Genomic DNA, 17,548 nt, shown 5'->3' with positions numbered 1-17,548 from the left:
ATTACTCCTGTTCATACTGGCCTTTTAAACATCCCTTCCTTATTATAAGTAGTGGGGTGTTACATACAAAAATATATTTAAATACTACATTATTTCAGCCATCTGAGTCAGTTAAATGAAGTGAATGTCTTCCAAAGTTACTGTCTTACACGAAAACAGATGAATTTAATGCTGCCCAGAGACGAAGAAGAGCTTAGGGACATTTAAGTCACATGCTTCCCTTACATCATCATTTATTTGCTAATGAATGATGATAAACCTGACACGCCAGATGGTTTGTTACACAGAACCATCTGAGGAGTTGGGAAACGTTTGAAAGAGAGCAGGCACTTTTAAAAACATATTTGGCAGGTGTTTGGTTGAGCCATCTGTCTATCACCGTCTATCACCATCTTACCTTATGAGCCAGTTGGATTTGCAAGATCACATGAGAATCCTCTTAGGACGCTGATTGATCCAAACCACCAGTGGTCATAATGGCATAACTTGAAGCCTGATGAGATGGACTCTCTCATGATGTTGTGATATTGCAAGTCCAGCTGCCTGGCAAGATAATGTTTCCATTGCACCATGTGACATTTAGTTTTTTTGATACATCACTTTTTCCACCTCATCCAAACATGAACACAGTTTTTGCAATATTGTGACTTTTCCAAGCCTCCAGCATTGCCACTCACACATTAGAAAGGGTGGATGAAAATCCAAATAGTGCTATGTCATCTTGGATTTTGGACACTGGCACCTGCAACTGGGTCCTCAACTTTTCAACCTGACACAGTGGCAGCAGGCAGTCAGGGTGGGCAGTCAAACATCTAGAACCATCTCAGTGAGCACAGGCTCTCCTCAAGGCTGGGTTTTGAGCCCCCTGCTGTTCAGCCTGCATACCCATGACTGTACTGCTAGACACAGCACCAACCACATCATAAAGTATGCAGACGACACAACAGTGGTGGGCCTCATCAGTGACAACAATGAGTCCGCTTACAGGAGGGAGGTGGAGCAGCTCACTGCATGGTGCGAGTCCAACAACCTTGTCCTAAATGTGGATAAAACGAAGGAGATGGTGATTGACTTCCGGAGGGCTGGCAAACATCACACACCATTAAACATCCATGGTACTGCTGTGGAGAGGGTCAGCAATGTCAAGTTCCTGGGTGTCCATCTGGCTGAGGAAATGACCTTCTCCACTAACACCACAGCAGTCGTCAAAAAAGCCCAGAGGCATCTCAACCCCCTCCAGAGGCTCAGAAAGGCAGGTCTCCCCACTCCTCACCTCACCACCTTCTACAGGGGCACCATCGAAAGCATCCTTACATACAGCTCCACTTCCTGGTTTGGGAGCTGCAGTGCTTACGAACAACAACAGCTCAACAGGATCGTGAAAGCAGCCAGCAAAATCGTTGGTGCCCCTCTGCTTTCCCTGATGGAGTTCTACAAGCACTGCTGCATCCACAGAGCTACCTCCATCGTAAGTACAGGAGCATCTACAGGAGAACATCCAGAATGCTTAACAGCTTCTTCTCACAAGCTGTGAGGCTTTCGAATGGACTGCGCCCCCTCCCCACACACACACTCATATCCAACCCCCCCAGTAGGCTGACAGTCAGCCATCTGGTAAAGACAATTTTTTTTCTGTAGCACTTAATTAAGGGTCACTCATGCACCTTTTACTCAACCCAAAATGCTGCTAAATGTGAATCTGAATGATGGAAACAAATGTTTGTTTTCTTTTAATTATTTTCTTTTATTTGATTTTTTCTTTTATTAATTTTATTACGTTTGAATTTTTTTTACTACCCCTTGTTCTTTAATGCACTGCAAGGAGCTGGTGAGAAACAACTTTTCGTTTCAACCTGTGTATGCAAATACTTGTGTGTGAAATGACAATTAAGAAATCTTGAAATGGAAAACAGAGGCTGCCTTGAAATGGTGGGAAAATTCATCCTCAAAGATTTAGTTAGTTGCAACTTCAATACTTAGAAAAAACAACTCCTGCACAACATCTTACTACAGTAATATTTAACAGTTTATGCCATTCCAGTCTATGTGAAACTAATGAGGTACAGTAAATGATGGTGTCTCTCAAGGATCATTATTAGGCCCACTACTATTTATCAACTTACTTACTTAATGTACCTAACTTATTTACATGAATTACATTTATTAACTCAGCTATAGTACAGCAGACAACTGTTACATTCACCACTGTGAGTTATATGAAAAGGTCAGATGGTTGTTATTGACATCTAGAAGGCATAAGCATACCTGTGTCTTCATTTATTGGGCCTTGCTATCTAAGTTGCAGAGTTAATAAACATTATTATTTGAGCTCAGAGCTAATAACTAAGAGCTTAGAGTAAGGTTGGCTTTAAAAGTTCCCATACAAGCTCACAACTGGGGAAGAATGGTTTCTGGTACCTCACTACTAGAATGAACTATAATACAGCTTGGAGTTAGACTCTTGTTCCTCTGAGGAACTTTTTACAAGCAGGAAGGAAGAAAGGAAAGAAGCTTTACAACATGATATTCTTCACCATGTTTGTGATGAGTAGTGACTGTGAGTGTGTATGTTGATTGTGAATGAACCGTCTTATTGTGATGCTCTGTATGTGTAACCTCTTCTCGAGTTTGTCTTACAAAAGAAATCCAGATCTCAATGAGATATTCTGAATAAAAAAACCTTAATCTTGATCACAAAATAATATCATGAAAAATGAAAAATAAATAAATAACAGAGGCATTGGTTTGCAAAATGGTTAGCTGTAATGGAAAATACACTTGATCTGAGTCAGTTAAAACATTAAAATGTGAACATGCCTGTGATTTTACTTGGACAGGGAAGGAAAATGAAAAAACTGGAAAGTGACCTGTTTTGCTATGTCTTTTGCAATGAACATTACAATGTATGTAATTAATCCCATGTGTTATTAGAAACTCATAGGTCTTTGCTGTCATGCAGTGGAGCACAGCTCTGCGATCACAAACTGAAAGTCACATCACTCTGCGTTTTAAAAAAATAAGAACCTTCTCTCCCAGTAGCCATTAAATCCTGTTGTGTGTGACAAATTGTGCTGCATCATGGCTGCGGTCAGTAACGGCTGAGACCTCCCTCTCCTCTGTTATAGATGGCTGCCTTCCAAGATGATGACCATGAGGGAATGTAGGAGCTAGGGGTTGAGGAAAGGTCAGCGAGCCATAGATAGATATGGACAAGGTTATTATCAGAGACATAACTGCACTTTTTTGTTGTACATTTGCAATACATTATACAAAAGGTGAATACAACCTCTCTCCCCTTGTCTGTATCAGCTGTCTCTGTCTCGTTTTATCTCTGTCTGTCGGTTGTAAATGCTGCACACAGCCTTTTTTCCTGAGCCCCCTGCAGATTCATGAAATTCAGATGAGTTAAATCTTTCTTTGCTGATTAGAGTCCACAGCTGTGCGGACAGCAGCACCCATGGCCAGATCAATCTTTTTGTCACAAAATATTTGTTACTTCATGTTTATTTCTTTCATATCATTGCAATGTCTTTGTGTTGTTTTTTTAAACATATTGTTTGCACCCTATTGCACACTCAAACATCCTGATAGGGATCCTTGTTTGACATTTTAGGTGACAGTTTCTTTCTCTCTCTAACTAAAAATGATTACTGGAGTTTTCTTTGCTTTCACTGTGATTCATCTGCACATCAAAAAAATGATGCTGAAAAACTAGTCCATGCATTTCTTACTTCTAGGCTGGACTATTGTAATTCATTATTATCAGGCTGTCTTAACACGTCTCTAAAGACTCTCCAGCTGGTCCAGAATGCAGCTGCATGTGTTCTGACAAAAACTAGAAAGAGAGATCATATTCCTCCCATTTTGGCTTCACTGCATTGGCTTCCCTTAAAATTTGGAATAGAATTTAAAATCCTTCTCCTCACTTTCAAAGCTCTTAATGATCAGGCTCCATCATATCTTAAAGAGCTTATAGTACCTTATGTACCTACCAGAACACTGCACTCCCAGTATACAGGCTTACTTGTGGTTCCTAGTATGTCTAAAAGTAGAATGGCAGGCAGAGCCTTCAGCTATCAGGCTCCTCTCCTGTGGAACCATCTTCCAGATTCGGTCCAGGGGGCAGACACCCTTCCTACATTTAAGAGTAGGCTTAAAACTTTCCTTTTTGATAAAGCTTATAGTTAGGGCTGGCCAGGCTTGTCCTTGACCAGCTCTTAGTTTATGCTGCTATAGGCGGGGCACTCCCACTCCATGATGCACTGAGTTCCTCTCTCCTCCTCCTCTCTCTCTCTCTATCCATCCATCTTCATCCATTAACATTCATGTACTATTAATGCATTCAGTAACCTAAACTTCTTCCCCGGAGTTGTCTGTGCTTTCTCGTCTCACAGGTAATCTGGCCTGTAGACGTCCGGATGACAGATTCCAGTCCCGGACCTTCTAGCTTCATTGTTGATTTTCATTGTGCTTCTCTCTCCTCTCCCCAAACCCCAACCGGTCGAGGCAGGTGGCCGCCCACTTTTAGTCTGGTTCTGCCTGAGGTTTCTTCTTTCCTTTTTTCTTGCCACTGTTGCCAAGTGCTTGCTTATGTGGGAATGTTGGGTCTCTTTAAAATTAAAACCTGAAGAGTTTTCAGGTTAACAGGTTTAAGGTTTGTATTTTCTGAATAGTTACATAAATCTTGTCTTTAAAGTTGTCTTGCTCACCTTAATTTTTCCTATTTTTAATAGTTTTCTGTTTTACTTAATACATAATTAATTACATTATATTCATCTAACTAATCTCTACAATGTTCTCCCCCTTTAATCACATTATCACATGTAAATAGGTCTACAGTAGCTAAATAACTAACAAAAATAATCACTTCTTTTTTCTTCTCGTCTTTGAAGTCGGCATAGCTTTGGGAGCATAGCAAAGATTTCTGTTTGCATTTTCAGCACTTTTTGTTTTCCCATCTCCTAACTTTCTATGAAGTTAATTTCTTGGCCTGTTAAATGTTTCTCTCTCCCAGGATTATTTTCACTCAATATTATTTCCTTCATGGCAGCTAAATGTGTAATATAAGCTAGAAAAGGTGAATTTCAAAGATAACATCTGCTTGTATGCCTACTAATGTTACCTCAATCCCTACTTTTTGACCTTTTGTTCTCTCTCTCTGTACCTGTATCATTTAATCTAGCTATCAAGTTCAGGTTTACAACTATTATCTTTCATTTTTGTGATTGTTATGGATAGAATTTTACTTCAATTTAGCATCAAATAACTATCAGCTGCATTGAGCAAGTCTGCACTGAGGTTAGTAACAGTGTCACCATGGACATAATCTGTGGTTACCATTCAGAAAAGACTAGCATTAGCAGCTACGCTAGCTGCTTAGCATAACCACAGACCTGAAATTAATTCTGTCTATTAAATATTCACTCAGGTGTTTTAATGATTCTGGCTAATTAAACCTTGGCTCAAGCTGAAGTTGGTTGGAGCTTTACTGGGAGATAAGTGGAGTCACTGTGTAAATGTAGGTCTACTTCTAAAGATGTACAACAAAACTAAGATGAGAGTGAGGGAGATGTCCATCAAATACAGTATGTACAAACCTACACAGTCCTGAGAAAAGGTCTAAACCGGTAAAAACATCTGTGTAGGTGTGCTGTAGGTGAGTATTGTCAATTTCTTAATAGTAAAATTATTCTGGTGTGTGTATTTAACATTTAACATTTAGTCTTAATTTAATGTTAATTTGTTTTTTGTGTTGGATGATAAATGGATGCTAAGGTGATAACACTGGACAGTTTGAATAAATAAAGCCATTTAGAGAAAATGTACTGTACCTGTGACAAATGTTGTAACAATGCACATTAATGAAAGAATAAATGTTCAGAAAAACAGACACAGGTTAGCTGTGACTAAAGTGAAAATTGAGAGGCCATGTGTTGATAGTCTTCAATCAGCATTAGTTATTATTCACTTTTTCTTCTGGACTCATAAAGAGTAATGGGAGGTCAGGCTAATAAAAGACCCTTCGTAAGAGGGACTGACGTGCTTTCCCTCCCAGTAATTGGCTGCGGAAACCATGAGAGCGTAGAGTAATTGCATGTTGCCGCATTTTAATTGGTGCTGAAGCTTATTGCACGCTGCTTCCCCAGGTGGCCTGTAAATCTACCGCACACAAAACCAAACAGCCACTACTGGTCTGTGGAATAGAGCTATGCATCACTTTGCATGAAACAGATTATAGCTGGATAAAACAGTTTTCATCTTTGTCCTATGAAAATCAATCCTACACACTGCCATCTGTCTAGAGAGAAAAGTAAAGGAATGAATTGCTCTGTGATATTTTTTCACAACTAAATATATCATCTTCCATAACGTATCACAGTATAAGTCTCTTTGAGTGTGTCTTTCTCTGAGTTTACATTCCTCTGATGTCTGAGCGAGACAGTTAAGACAAATTTAATGTAGTGGAAAAACCACAGAGGTAATTACGTGCTTGTGTGTGGTCTAACAGACGTTAGTGACTGTGTGCTGGTGCTGCAGAAAGTGTTTTAATGTTAATATAATTGATTTGACTTTATGTTTATGTTTAATGTATATCTAACAAATAAAGCACTATGCCAACAACTCATCAGCTGGAGTAAATTACATCACAAACCATCTCAGCAGCTGTTATGAAACCACGAAAGTTGTCCAACAACAGAAGCAAAGAAACAGAGATAACAGACGTCTGCTGACGAGCAATGATTCTGAAACCAACATCACAAAATCTCATGATATCAATGATAATGGTAAATTGATATTATTTGAACTAGAGCTGAAACTACTTTATTTGACAATTAGTCCATCAACACACTGTATTGATAGCCAGCAATATAAATTCTAAATATTTGTTGGTTACAGCTTCTCGAATAAAATTTACAACTGTTCTACTTATTCAATACATTTGAAAACGTCACCTACGTCACCTTGACTCTTGACAACTTGTGGTCGTCATTTTCCACTATTTCATAGACTGATTAATTTATGGATTGAATAAATAAACAGATTAATTGTCAATGAAAATAACTGTCATATCATATCAAAATCATATAATAATTTGTTTATCAGAATAGTTTCCAATTAATTTTCTGTCAGTCAGCTAATGAGCTAATTGATGAACGTCTGTATTTATAATATACAATATTGAATGCACTGATAACACCCTAAGTTACTGTAATTATGCTCATTTTACATTATTCATAATTAACACACACAGATGAATCTAGCTTTTCCAAGTTCAAAGCTTTTTTATTATTAGACCAGAGCACAGAAAAATAACACACAAAAACAATTGTAGCAATCAATTTACAGCTTTTGGTCTTAAATAACATTCCAGTCAGGACAAATAAGGTCTGCTCAGAAAACTTTAATAGGTACCGGTCAACATGCTTTGCAGTGTTGGAAATCAGAGAAAAAGCTAAATGAAGCTTGTGTTATCTTTAATGAAAGTTTGGATGTCAAGTAAGGTCTAATGGGCTGGAACAATGTTGAAAAGCAGGAGAATTTTAATATAATTTTATACATTCAAATTTTGTCTCTCCACATTCTCCTTGTGCCAGGACAGTAATGTGCGGATCTGCCTGCCAGACTATTTCTTGCCAAATCTCTGGGGCACAGCCATACTCCAGATCTGACCGGGGGCACCCTCCCAATCACGGGAATGTATCTGATCCTCCGAAAAGACTTGCCCTCTGGAGCCACGGCCAAACCTGCAAGGGAGGAGAAATAACATGGTTTAAATGTAAGATTTTGTTATACATTTTATGATAAAGAAAAAAACTACCTTTGACGAGGGATAAACATTGTCAGATATAAGTCACAAGCTGCAAATACCAAAATAATCATGTCTATTCAGTTCTGTTTGCTGAACTTAGACTGTATTAAAGTGATTGAAGCAGGAATTACTGTTATTGCAGGCAGGTTAAAGGTAACATAAAAACGCAGGCAACAGTTTTTGTGTAATTTCAGGTCAAAAACATGATCTAATCTTTGCCATAAGCGGGGCAGTTGGCTCCTGAGCCACTCTCACTAATGGACATCTCAAGTACATAATGTTTAAAAATGGAACATATGGTACTTTGTGTCATTTTAAATTTCAAACATGGAAAATAGTTGCAAATGGGAAAATGGATTTTCATTTTATCGGGCTGGCTCTTGCAAGTTCACTGAATCTGTCAGGTACCAGGACACATTTAGACTTATACATGTCATGTATGTTGTTGTTGTTGCTGTTTTACCCCCCACAAAATCTGAGCGGATGCATTTCTTGTTACAATTTGCTGCAGTGGAATATATGTTTATAATGCAGTGCTGACTCAAATTGCTATAGTATACAGTAGGCTGAAATCATATAGTTTTAAAATGACCTTTTTTCTGTGTTTTATAAAATTATGTTCTGTGATTGCACTGACCTCTGTGGCTGATGGAGAACAGAGCTCCTGGTTTCTCTGGGAGTTCCAAGCAGCAGAGCTCTCAGCACTGAGGCGAGTAGACGGTCGTCAATGCTGTTATCTGTGTTTTCACTTTCCTGGAGCACACCGGCGTACACACACAATTATATTCACACAAGCACACACCCAAACAAATGCTTGTTTCTGTATTCTCCGCAAACACATCTTGGGAACATCAAGAGTCTTAACTGTAAAGTCTTACATTTTTGATTTGTGAAATAAACCACAGGGTAGTTAACTCCAGCCAGTCTGCCCTGCTGTGGCAGGGACCTATCTTTATGCAAAAGAAAACCCAGATCTTACTGTCTTTTTGATGTCGATATATGTGATCTGAATGCTCCTTCTTTGTCAGACTCTCTGTCTTGTTCTGAATTGTCTGTTCACCCCAGAATATATTACAGAGTATAACACATTTTTGCATGATGAAGAACATTATCTGATATCTAAATGGGTTGTTTGAGTAAGCTTGTCTGACTTGATAAAAAACTAAAATCCCATCCACATACTGCATCACATGGAGTGACAGACTTGTCTGAAAATGTTGGCAAGACTTGTGGTTGTGCACAGAATGTTCAATTCAGTCCAATGTGGCGCACAGTCCATATTCAAATCCTACCTATATACAAACACTATATTATTAACACATCGTGTGAGATGTGTTGCAAAATTAGATTTTTATTTTCATGGGTGTAAATGCCTAAATGATTTTAGCAAATTCTGTGTAACATTAGTTATATGGAAGAAAACAAATGTAAATACTATGTTATTTTAATGGTATATGTAAATGCCATTGCTCCTGGTAACTCAAAGAGCATCTCAGAGTAGCTAAAGAGCATGTCAATAAAAAAATGTATTTTAAATTTGTGAGTGTTTTGTTGTCTCACCAGCCCCAGCAGGCGGTCAGCCATGTTCTCCTCTGAGCTGCCTGGCACGATGTCATTTTTGTCCAGACCGCCTTGGATGTGAAGAGCCTGACTGACGCCAGCCAGAGCCATAACCAGAGCCAGAAGAGTCACCACTGCAGCTGTGTCCATAGTTTTGGACTGGAGAGGAGGTCAGATGAATGTTGATGTCAGAGGAGGAGGAAGAGGAAGATGCTGGCTGTCCGATTACACCTGTTGACTTCAAGGAGGCTCCTGGAGAATAGAGGAAGGACTCGTCCTGGTCAGGGTTAACTGTCCTCCTTGTGCTGTGTTCTGGATAACTTTATGGGTGGTGACATTCTAGCTGGGTCTTATATACACCTCGCGGTCAATGGTTGCGGATCCCCAGGAGAGCTGGAGAAAGATGCTAGTGTACAAAAGGGAATGGGGGACAGGATGGAGGAAGAACCAACCCTAATATGAGACTTAACCAGGCCCATTTAGCAGGATCAGGGCATTAGTGATGACTGAGCGCAAGAGTGCATCATTATGTGGCCCTCAGGGTAGTGCAACACAACTCTCACAGTTATTAAACAGATAAATCCCTGCAAATGGACTCTGATCCACCAGTCCCTGTTGTCCACTGGTCCACATTGAAAACAGTCATTGCACACTTAATCATGCGCCAATATGAAACAGAACTATTATGCTCTTAGGCAACAACGATGTGTTTTCAGGCTGAGATCAACAGACTCGGATCAGAAACACAAGACTTACAATGAACAACAGTGTGACAGCTGTGTGAAGCTTTGAGATAAAGTTATTGATTTATTAATCAGTAAAGGATCAACTTCAGACTTTGTCTTAATGGCATCAGTTTAATGTCACACAAATGATCTTTCATTTTAGGGAAAGTGCATACAGAATTGTTCAAAAACAATTAGATTTTTTTTTCTTATTTTAAACATCATGAGTTTGATTTAAAGAAAAAAGTGTGCGTAGTCTACCAAATGCTTATTGGCATGAATGCTAAGCATACAATTAACATGCTGATTAAGGGTTTTTAGCAGCTTCTCCCAAAGGGAAGAGTGTCTTAAAACGAAACCCTTCATTTGATAAATGTCAGCGTCCATCATTTTGTTAATTTCTAACGAGGACAACATTAAGCTTGATTGTGAGAATGACTCTTCCTTTATTAGAACTCTATGTGTCTCTGTCTTTGCTATGGGCTCTGTGTGTGTGTGTGTGTGTGTGTGTGTGTGTGTGTGTGTGTGTGTGTGTGTGTGTGTGTGTGTGTGTGTGTGTGTGTGTGTGTGTGTGTGTGTGTGTGTGTGTGTGTGTGTGTGTGTGTGTGTGTGTGTGTGTGTGTGTGTGTGACCTTTCAGGGACGAACACCAGACTTCAGATCAGTTGATTGGGAACAGCTTGTGCTGGGGACAAAATCTGTGTTCCCAATTGGTAAAATTATGATTTTTGGGTAAGTGGTTATGGTTAGGGTTAGGACAAGTCTCCAGTAAATGAATGTAAGTCTATGTAAATACCCCTGAAGTGACTTAAGTAAACTTGTGTGTATGTGTTTGCTTGTGTGTGTTTGCTTGTTTGGTTGTGTATGTGTGTAATAATTAGTCACTTCCACCCCAGTACTGGATGAGACATCAACAGATTTGGCTCATCAAAGTGCCTAATGGGTGGCAATCCGCTTAAATTGCAATATACACACACACACGTACACACACACACACACACACGCAAACATGTCGTCACAGTCAAACTGTCCCTCTTTAACTACCATGGCAACCAAGAAGACATCTGTGGGATTCTGAGGGGAATTAGTTTTCATTACTATAATAAGATCATAAGCTTTTGGATTAGAGAAAAATCTAATTCACTCACTCTGATGTGAAAACAAAAAGTAGCATTTATAATTAGTCTTTGCTCTTTTGCTGTTTTGTTATTTTTAAACAAAATGACATTACAGGTGACATAATTAGCTTCTATTAGTTACTTGATGATCACCTTGAGCAGTAACATTGTACTAGTTCAGATCTGATCAAACATACACTAAATCCAATGAAACACTTTCAGTTACCAGAACTAATCCACATCTTCATTTGCAGACGTCATCTGTGAGTAGAGCGAGGAAATGTCAGTGTGGCAACATACCAATATAAAAATCATGCCATGACGAGACTAGAGGATAAATTATTAATATGCTGTAGCTTAAAGCTGTCCTTCAATGGTGTTAAAAGAATGAAGAAAAGGAAATCAAATGTAGGAATGGTTTTGCTGAGAGTTAGATGAGAAAATCAATACCCAGTGTTGCAGGGCAACCACGTTTTGACGTAAGCTTGGAATGAGATTTGTTTTGGGGGAGAGGGGAGGTGTTTCAGTAGCACTTGTTTTTAGCACTGTTAAAATGAGGATTATTCATGGACAGTTGACACACAACTTTCTCTCTGGCCTTATGAGTCAACACCATTTTCAGAAGACTTTTTCTTTTTTAGTAATCTGTATTTATCGGATAGCATTTTTTCATATAGACTCTGGATATTTCACATATTTCTCTTCTAAACATATAAGGCAGATCTATAATCCTCACCATGGATGCCTGTTTATGCTTTAAAATGGGGGAGCAAACTTGTAAAGATACGTACTTACTGCCAGATTAAGTCAAGTAACAGCCACCTACACTAGTCTAGATTAGTTCGATTGAGGTGCTAAGAAAAACAAGAAACAAGAGCAGTAGATATAATTGAGTTGATCCAAACAGGAAATGATTATTAGAAGAGGCTATTTCATATTTTAAATTATAATCATAAAAACCTAAAACTAAAAGCCTAATGTCAAATAAGGACAAACAATTTATATAAATTAAATAGCCTTACAACACATCACAATATGATTTAGATTATTAAAGACGGTTAAACCTGAGAGTTACTATTCTGAATACTCACAAGGCCATCTGCAAAGTCTAACCATTGCAACAAAGTGCAAACAATTTGGTTGAATGAAATGACCTCACCACTAACGTAAAAACCATAGTAACCCACCATCACTCCTGCCTGCATACGCACATTGCAAAAGGAGAGGGAATGACGCTGTGCTGCTGTCAGAAGAGCTGCTGACTGAGATTACAGTGAGCAGCATGCACGGAAATTACAATATAATATATTTGAGCATATTTTCCCTTTTCCCCTGATGGGCTAAATAACTTGCCACTGCATGATGCTGCGGTTGCACTGTGCTGCTCTCGTCTGTCTACGCACTGTCAGTGTCCTCTTTTCATGCAGCAACATCATCAGCTATGAATCTGTTTTTCACTGCTTGAAAAAATGGATGTGTGACAAGTGAGTCAAAGCTTGACTAACAGTTAATGCATGAGACTCAGTAGCCCTTGTTATAGCTACAGGAAATAGGAAGTTGGAGCCATAAGCCACCTAGCTTAGTTTAGCATACAGACTTTAAACAACTAGCCTGGCTTCATCTAGGAACAGCCCCAGCCAATCTGACATAGTGACCAAACTGTGTAATTACATCTTCTGTGTCCATCATGTTATGCACACTGGCCCAAAAACACTTCCGTAGACTTACGGTGTGAAAGAGAGATCTGTAAATCAGTGGATACATTTCTTTAAGTGTCACAAACCCTACAAAGAGACATGTTTACTATCAAAAGAAGAGCTAGTCTAGAAGAGCTGCACAGTTGAATGAATTTAACCCAATTCATTCAATGATTTAAATAAACTAGTTATCTAATTAGTAAGCTTTGGAGGTGCTGGTTGGCATGGTTGTACCTGCTGCACATAGCATAACATTTAACCGTTCACTGTAATTTAGGTTGTTATGTTTTAAAGTTGACATGTGACATGTGCAATAAATAACACATTTGAAATGGTGTTGCTGTTCAACAAGTTACTGAAGATAATCCTGGTAGGTGAATTTTGTCATTGATGGACAGAGCCAGGCTATCTGTTTACACTTTATGTACTAAGCTAAGCTAACCGGTGGCTAGCTTCTTATGAAAGTAATTTTCTAATCTAACTAAAAGAATAAACACATTTCCCAAAATACCAGCTTATTCCTTTAGCTGTTGCACTATTTTGTTTATTTAACTCTTCTTGCTGAAAGATCTAAAATGATGTTTTCCTGAGAAAACATCATCCAGACCTTATTTAGATTACATTTCGTACAAAAGCACTACAGTATTGTTCCAGTCTCAACATTAAGGTAGTGAGTCACATATATTGTCCTAATTAATTTTATAAACATGGCCCACCTCTACTTGCCTAAGAATCTGAATATAAAACTGAACAGCTAATATTTTGTCTTCCAACATAAAGCTGAGGGCTACAAACCTGATATCATCTTGCACTAGAACTTAACAGGTGCGAAAAAATATGTTTCTTTCAGTCAAACATCTTTCTCACACCTCCTGCTGGTTCAGCTGTGTGTAGCTGCCAGGATTTCAACTGGAGCTAAAGAAAAATACCAGCCATGACCAATTAAATCATCTCTCTGCTGGTTTCCAATTAGAACAGGAAATGATTACAGCTGTCAGTCTGACCTTGAGCTATAGGCCTATATGGCAGACCTTTTTAGTTTTTATGAGCCAGTACACAGGTTGAGATCATGGACTGTTACATGCCTTGATCATGATTTTAAAAATGAGTTACACACACACAGTCATCCTCACATTATATTGATTTTCATTCTTTTCTTGGAGACTTAACTTTTACCTTACCTTACACTTCAACCAAGTCTTTACCCTAAAGTTTAATCACTAACATTATGTACAGCTGATTTTTGTTCCCAAAAGGGACGCAAGTCCACACAATGTGATTGTGTGAACATCATAACATGAATAATACAAGTACACACATATTGTACATATCATGTTGCATAGAAATAAAACAATATGCCTTTATTTATTTCTCAAGAGGATGTACATTTAAAAAGCATACACATTATTAAAGAACTTTATTTAATTTACCACTAGTCTCTGTCCTTGTGGGGTAATATGTCTACATGTTGATAGATACACTACAACACTACATTTTCATGGAAATTAGGAGCATAATAATGCAAATTTATTCCATAAAACCCCTGTTATCATCTTGTAATTTTGTTGTTTGTCCTATACTTAAAAATATATACACACTGTATTTTTGTTAAACATATTGTTTTTACAACAGTCCTGCAGTATTTCAATTTTTAGAGTATTGTCTCCCTCTAGTGTCCTCTGAGTGAAGTGCATGGTTAAGAAATGAAAATGACCATGGGCGAACTGATTACTGGTCACTGATAATAACACAACTTAAGCTATCTGAAAGGTTTTATTTTGTTTCCTTTTATTTTATTTACAATGTTAAAACAGTGCAGCCAAACAAAAAAAATAAATAAAATACTGAATCATGACAATGAAAAAGAGGGGAACGTCAGAACAGCAACAGGAGCTTCATGCAGCTAATACAAGATTGTCCAGCAATACCTAAAAAAAAAACAAGCTGACTCTTCATGCTTTACAGCCACTTCATCGACCCCAATTACATTAAAAAAAATAAAAAAAAGTTTATCTGTTTCCTTGCTGACATATTCTGCTCTTTTAGAAATCTCCTCTCCTGTCATGATGTTGTTTCAGTGTTGAAGGGACAAGTATTTTTTAAGTTTCCACCAGATGCTTTGAGGCAGCATGATCTAATTTGCAAGATGTCTTGTGGTCATTAGCTCACAATCTGCTGCTTTACGTGTATGCATAAGGCACTTAAATGTAATTAGAAATGTCAGTGTTTGAAAATAATGTACAATCTGTCCGATAACATTATCAGGAACAGTGGGTTAATATAATCTGACAGTTTTTACACAGTATTTATTCAAATTTCATGTCTCCTAATGGATGTTTTTACTGTATAGCTCAATAAAAATATTGCTTGAAAACCTTGAGTTTAGACACGTTTTAGACACTTTTTTTCACATGCTTTTTCATGGATAAACCTTTCATACACTGGGAAAGTGTTATGCCTTTATGAAGTAGGACATCCACTCAGGAATCGAAGTTTGGTTCTGTAATTTAAAGACTTCTATAGACCAAATTTTGAATATTGCTTTGCTTTTTCTGACAACATTTGGTTTTCATGCAACAGTACCATGGCCATGGCTGTCATAGGCTGTATTGTGATTTCCTTGTTCTTGTTCAAGTTGCTCAGGCAATAAACTATTGATGTACAGTACATTTGACTGATATATTGACAAAAAAAAGAAAAAAAAGATTTAGACACAAGCTGAAAAGAAGGCATCCTTCCTCTTGAACACAGATTATACAAATCCCATCAGCAGAAGGTCCATAAACAACACATTTAACGTTCATCTTTCTTTACTGATATCTTACATACTGACATTTTCCCAATGTTTGCCAGTGCTAATTGAAAGAAAACTCCAAAACACCATTCATATAAAAAAAATGCATCTTTTCATTGGCCATATCCATCGTCAATCTTACAGTAGTTAAGGCAAAAAATAGTCTTTGTCATGGGCAGTGGCTTCTTCATCAACAATGTCCAGTGTGTCTGTATGCATCTATTATTATATGGTATGTTTGTGCATTCATGCATGTCTTTGTGTGTTTATATGAATTGTTTGATCCTCTATTCTCCGTTGTCCATAAAGTCCATGTGAGCGTCAGTGCTCCTCCTGCAGGCTGCAAAAGATATCAAGCAGCTAGCCTGGTTCTAATACTGTTGTGGGCCTTCAGTATTTACTGTAAAACACTGACATATATAGATGCATATTATAAATAGACTATCCAGGACCAGCCATCAGTGGAATACAATATGGGAGAGTATAGATCCAGTCAGTGTAACAAGCCACCAATACGCAAGTACTGACGCAGTACAGTCAGTGTGCACAAGATTTCATGATCTCAGTCTATGTGCACTTTGGTTTAGTCAGTTAGTTCCAATGTAAAGACAGAATGAGCGCCACACATGGTGATTTGATTTAATTCAGTCAGTCAGTGCTTCAAAAGCCAGTTATGAGGTCCCATCGCTCCAGTGCGTGGCCCATTCCTTTTTATGTACAACTCCTGACTTCTCAGTCTGGAACTGTGGCCGGTCCTCACGAGGGATCTTCACCGCATGGTACTGAGGCAATTTGTCTTTGTAGTGGGCCCGTTGGAAAAAGCCACACTGTCAGCACACGAAGAAGGGAAGCAGGTAGGAAGTGCAGATAGAGGGGCAGAACAAAAACAGAATTAACTGATGTCAAATAGATACATGCGATTGCAAATAACCTGTATTATTTTGTCCTTATTTTAGCTGATATGATGCTCTATTATCCAATATCATGCTTGATAAGAAATGTACGCAATCTCATTTATTCCACTTAACTTAAGTAATGTCCTCTAGTTCATCTCAGACAGATGAGAAGTAAAATTGATTATCTGATAACTTTGTGCAGTCAAGGTGACTTTTTAATAAAAGGCACATCCACAAAAATCACATCCACATGCTCTACATTTCTAACTTAGCCCAAGTCTTAAGTGTCATTGATTAACACACAAAAACAATGCCAAAGTGCCATTAAGAACATGTGCACACGTTAACAACAAAAAAAGAAGAAAAAAGGATAATAACAACAGTTCATTCTGGCACCTGAATAATCTAGTTGGTCATGAGATGGTATTAATTGATTGAAAAGGAAATCATGACTTCATAGACCGACACCAGAATGAACAAGTGCAGATAATTAATAGTAACGTCAATAGCAGCGACACAACACACAACACAGCAGGCATCTCAAAGCCCTGAAAGGAAGTTGGCTGGATGGTGTTCAGCAGGTGAACATTAAATAGAGAAAACAGTGTTGAATGAAGCCATCGGTTTTTACAATTTAAACAACAAAGCCTTATTTTCTTGCTTTTCGTGATCTAATAACAGGAAGTAGCACAACAACAGGTAAAGTGTGTATTATTGATTGTTCCAGCCAAGTTGGAGAGCTCCATAATAAGCACAGCTGGCAACAACCTTTAACTTAACTCCTCCCCTAAACAGTAATTGCCCAATCATAGCTTAATGAGGAGTGTACATGTACATTTCTCAACTTGTTGAAGAGGTGTGTGATACTCATGCATGTAAGGAGTTCAGAGGATCCTGTCTTCTGTAAAAGTGTAGGAATGGATTTAATTGTGTCTCTGTCTGCTTTACT

General features: G+C 38.2%; 3 protein-coding genes across 4 annotated transcripts in view; all 3 read right to left on the bottom strand.

Moving 5' to 3' along the window:
* The window catches only part of LOC128355931 (protein phosphatase 1 regulatory subunit 1A-like), a 31,131-nt gene extending 28,079 nt beyond the window's left edge, over positions 1 to 3,052 (bottom strand). Inside the window, exon 1 of the mRNA XM_053316319.1 lies at positions 2,936 to 3,052. Coding sequence (XP_053172294.1) covers positions 2,936 to 2,955 — 20 coding nt within the window. The 5' untranslated portion in view covers positions 2,956 to 3,052. The remainder of the gene's footprint in view (positions 1 to 2,935) is intronic.
* Positions 3,053 to 7,624: 4,572 nt separating this feature from the next.
* Positions 7,625 to 9,520, bottom strand: npffl (neuropeptide FF-amide peptide precursor like). Its single transcript, XM_053316404.1, has 3 exons — positions 9,371 to 9,520; positions 8,448 to 8,563; positions 7,625 to 7,745 (listed from the first exon to the last, which is right to left on the bottom strand). The coding sequence occupies exons 1-3, from the start codon at positions 9,518 to 9,520 to the stop codon at positions 7,625 to 7,627; spliced, it is 387 nt and encodes a 128-aa protein (XP_053172379.1).
* Positions 9,521 to 15,719: 6,199 nt separating this feature from the next.
* The window catches only part of itga7 (integrin, alpha 7), a 35,518-nt gene continuing 33,689 nt past the window's right edge, over positions 15,720 to 17,548 (bottom strand). For both annotated transcript variants that reach the window (XM_053315253.1, XM_053315254.1), the window contains exon 25: positions 15,720 to 16,530. In XM_053315253.1, coding sequence (XP_053171228.1) covers positions 16,375 to 16,530 — 156 coding nt within the window. In that variant the 3' untranslated portion in view covers positions 15,720 to 16,374. The remainder of the gene's footprint in view (positions 16,531 to 17,548) is intronic.

This window comes from Scomber japonicus, chromosome 3 (genome assembly GCF_027409825.1).
Source record: "Scomber japonicus isolate fScoJap1 chromosome 3, fScoJap1.pri, whole genome shotgun sequence".
NCBI classification, from domain to species: Eukaryota; Metazoa; Chordata; class Actinopteri; order Scombriformes; family Scombridae; genus Scomber; species Scomber japonicus.
The sequence above is the reverse complement of the archived record's forward strand: the minus strand, read 5'-3'. Positions and strand labels throughout refer to the sequence as shown.

What these genes read in the sequence shown, in the direction of transcription:
- npffl (XM_053316404.1), bottom strand. Translation starts at nt 9,520, where the DNA reads ATGGACACAGCTGCAGTGGTGACTCTTCTGGCTCTGGTTATGGCTCTG. An exon ending in CTGACCGCCTGCTGGGGCTG is followed by an intron (nt 8,564 to 9,370) that starts GTGAGACAACAA and finishes GGTGTGCTCCAG; the next exon opens with GAAAGTGAAAACACAGATAA. An exon ending in GTTCTCCATCAGCCACAGAG is followed by an intron (nt 7,746 to 8,447) that starts GTCAGTGCAATC and finishes CCTCCCTTGCAG; the next exon opens with GTTTGGCCGTGGCTCCAGAG.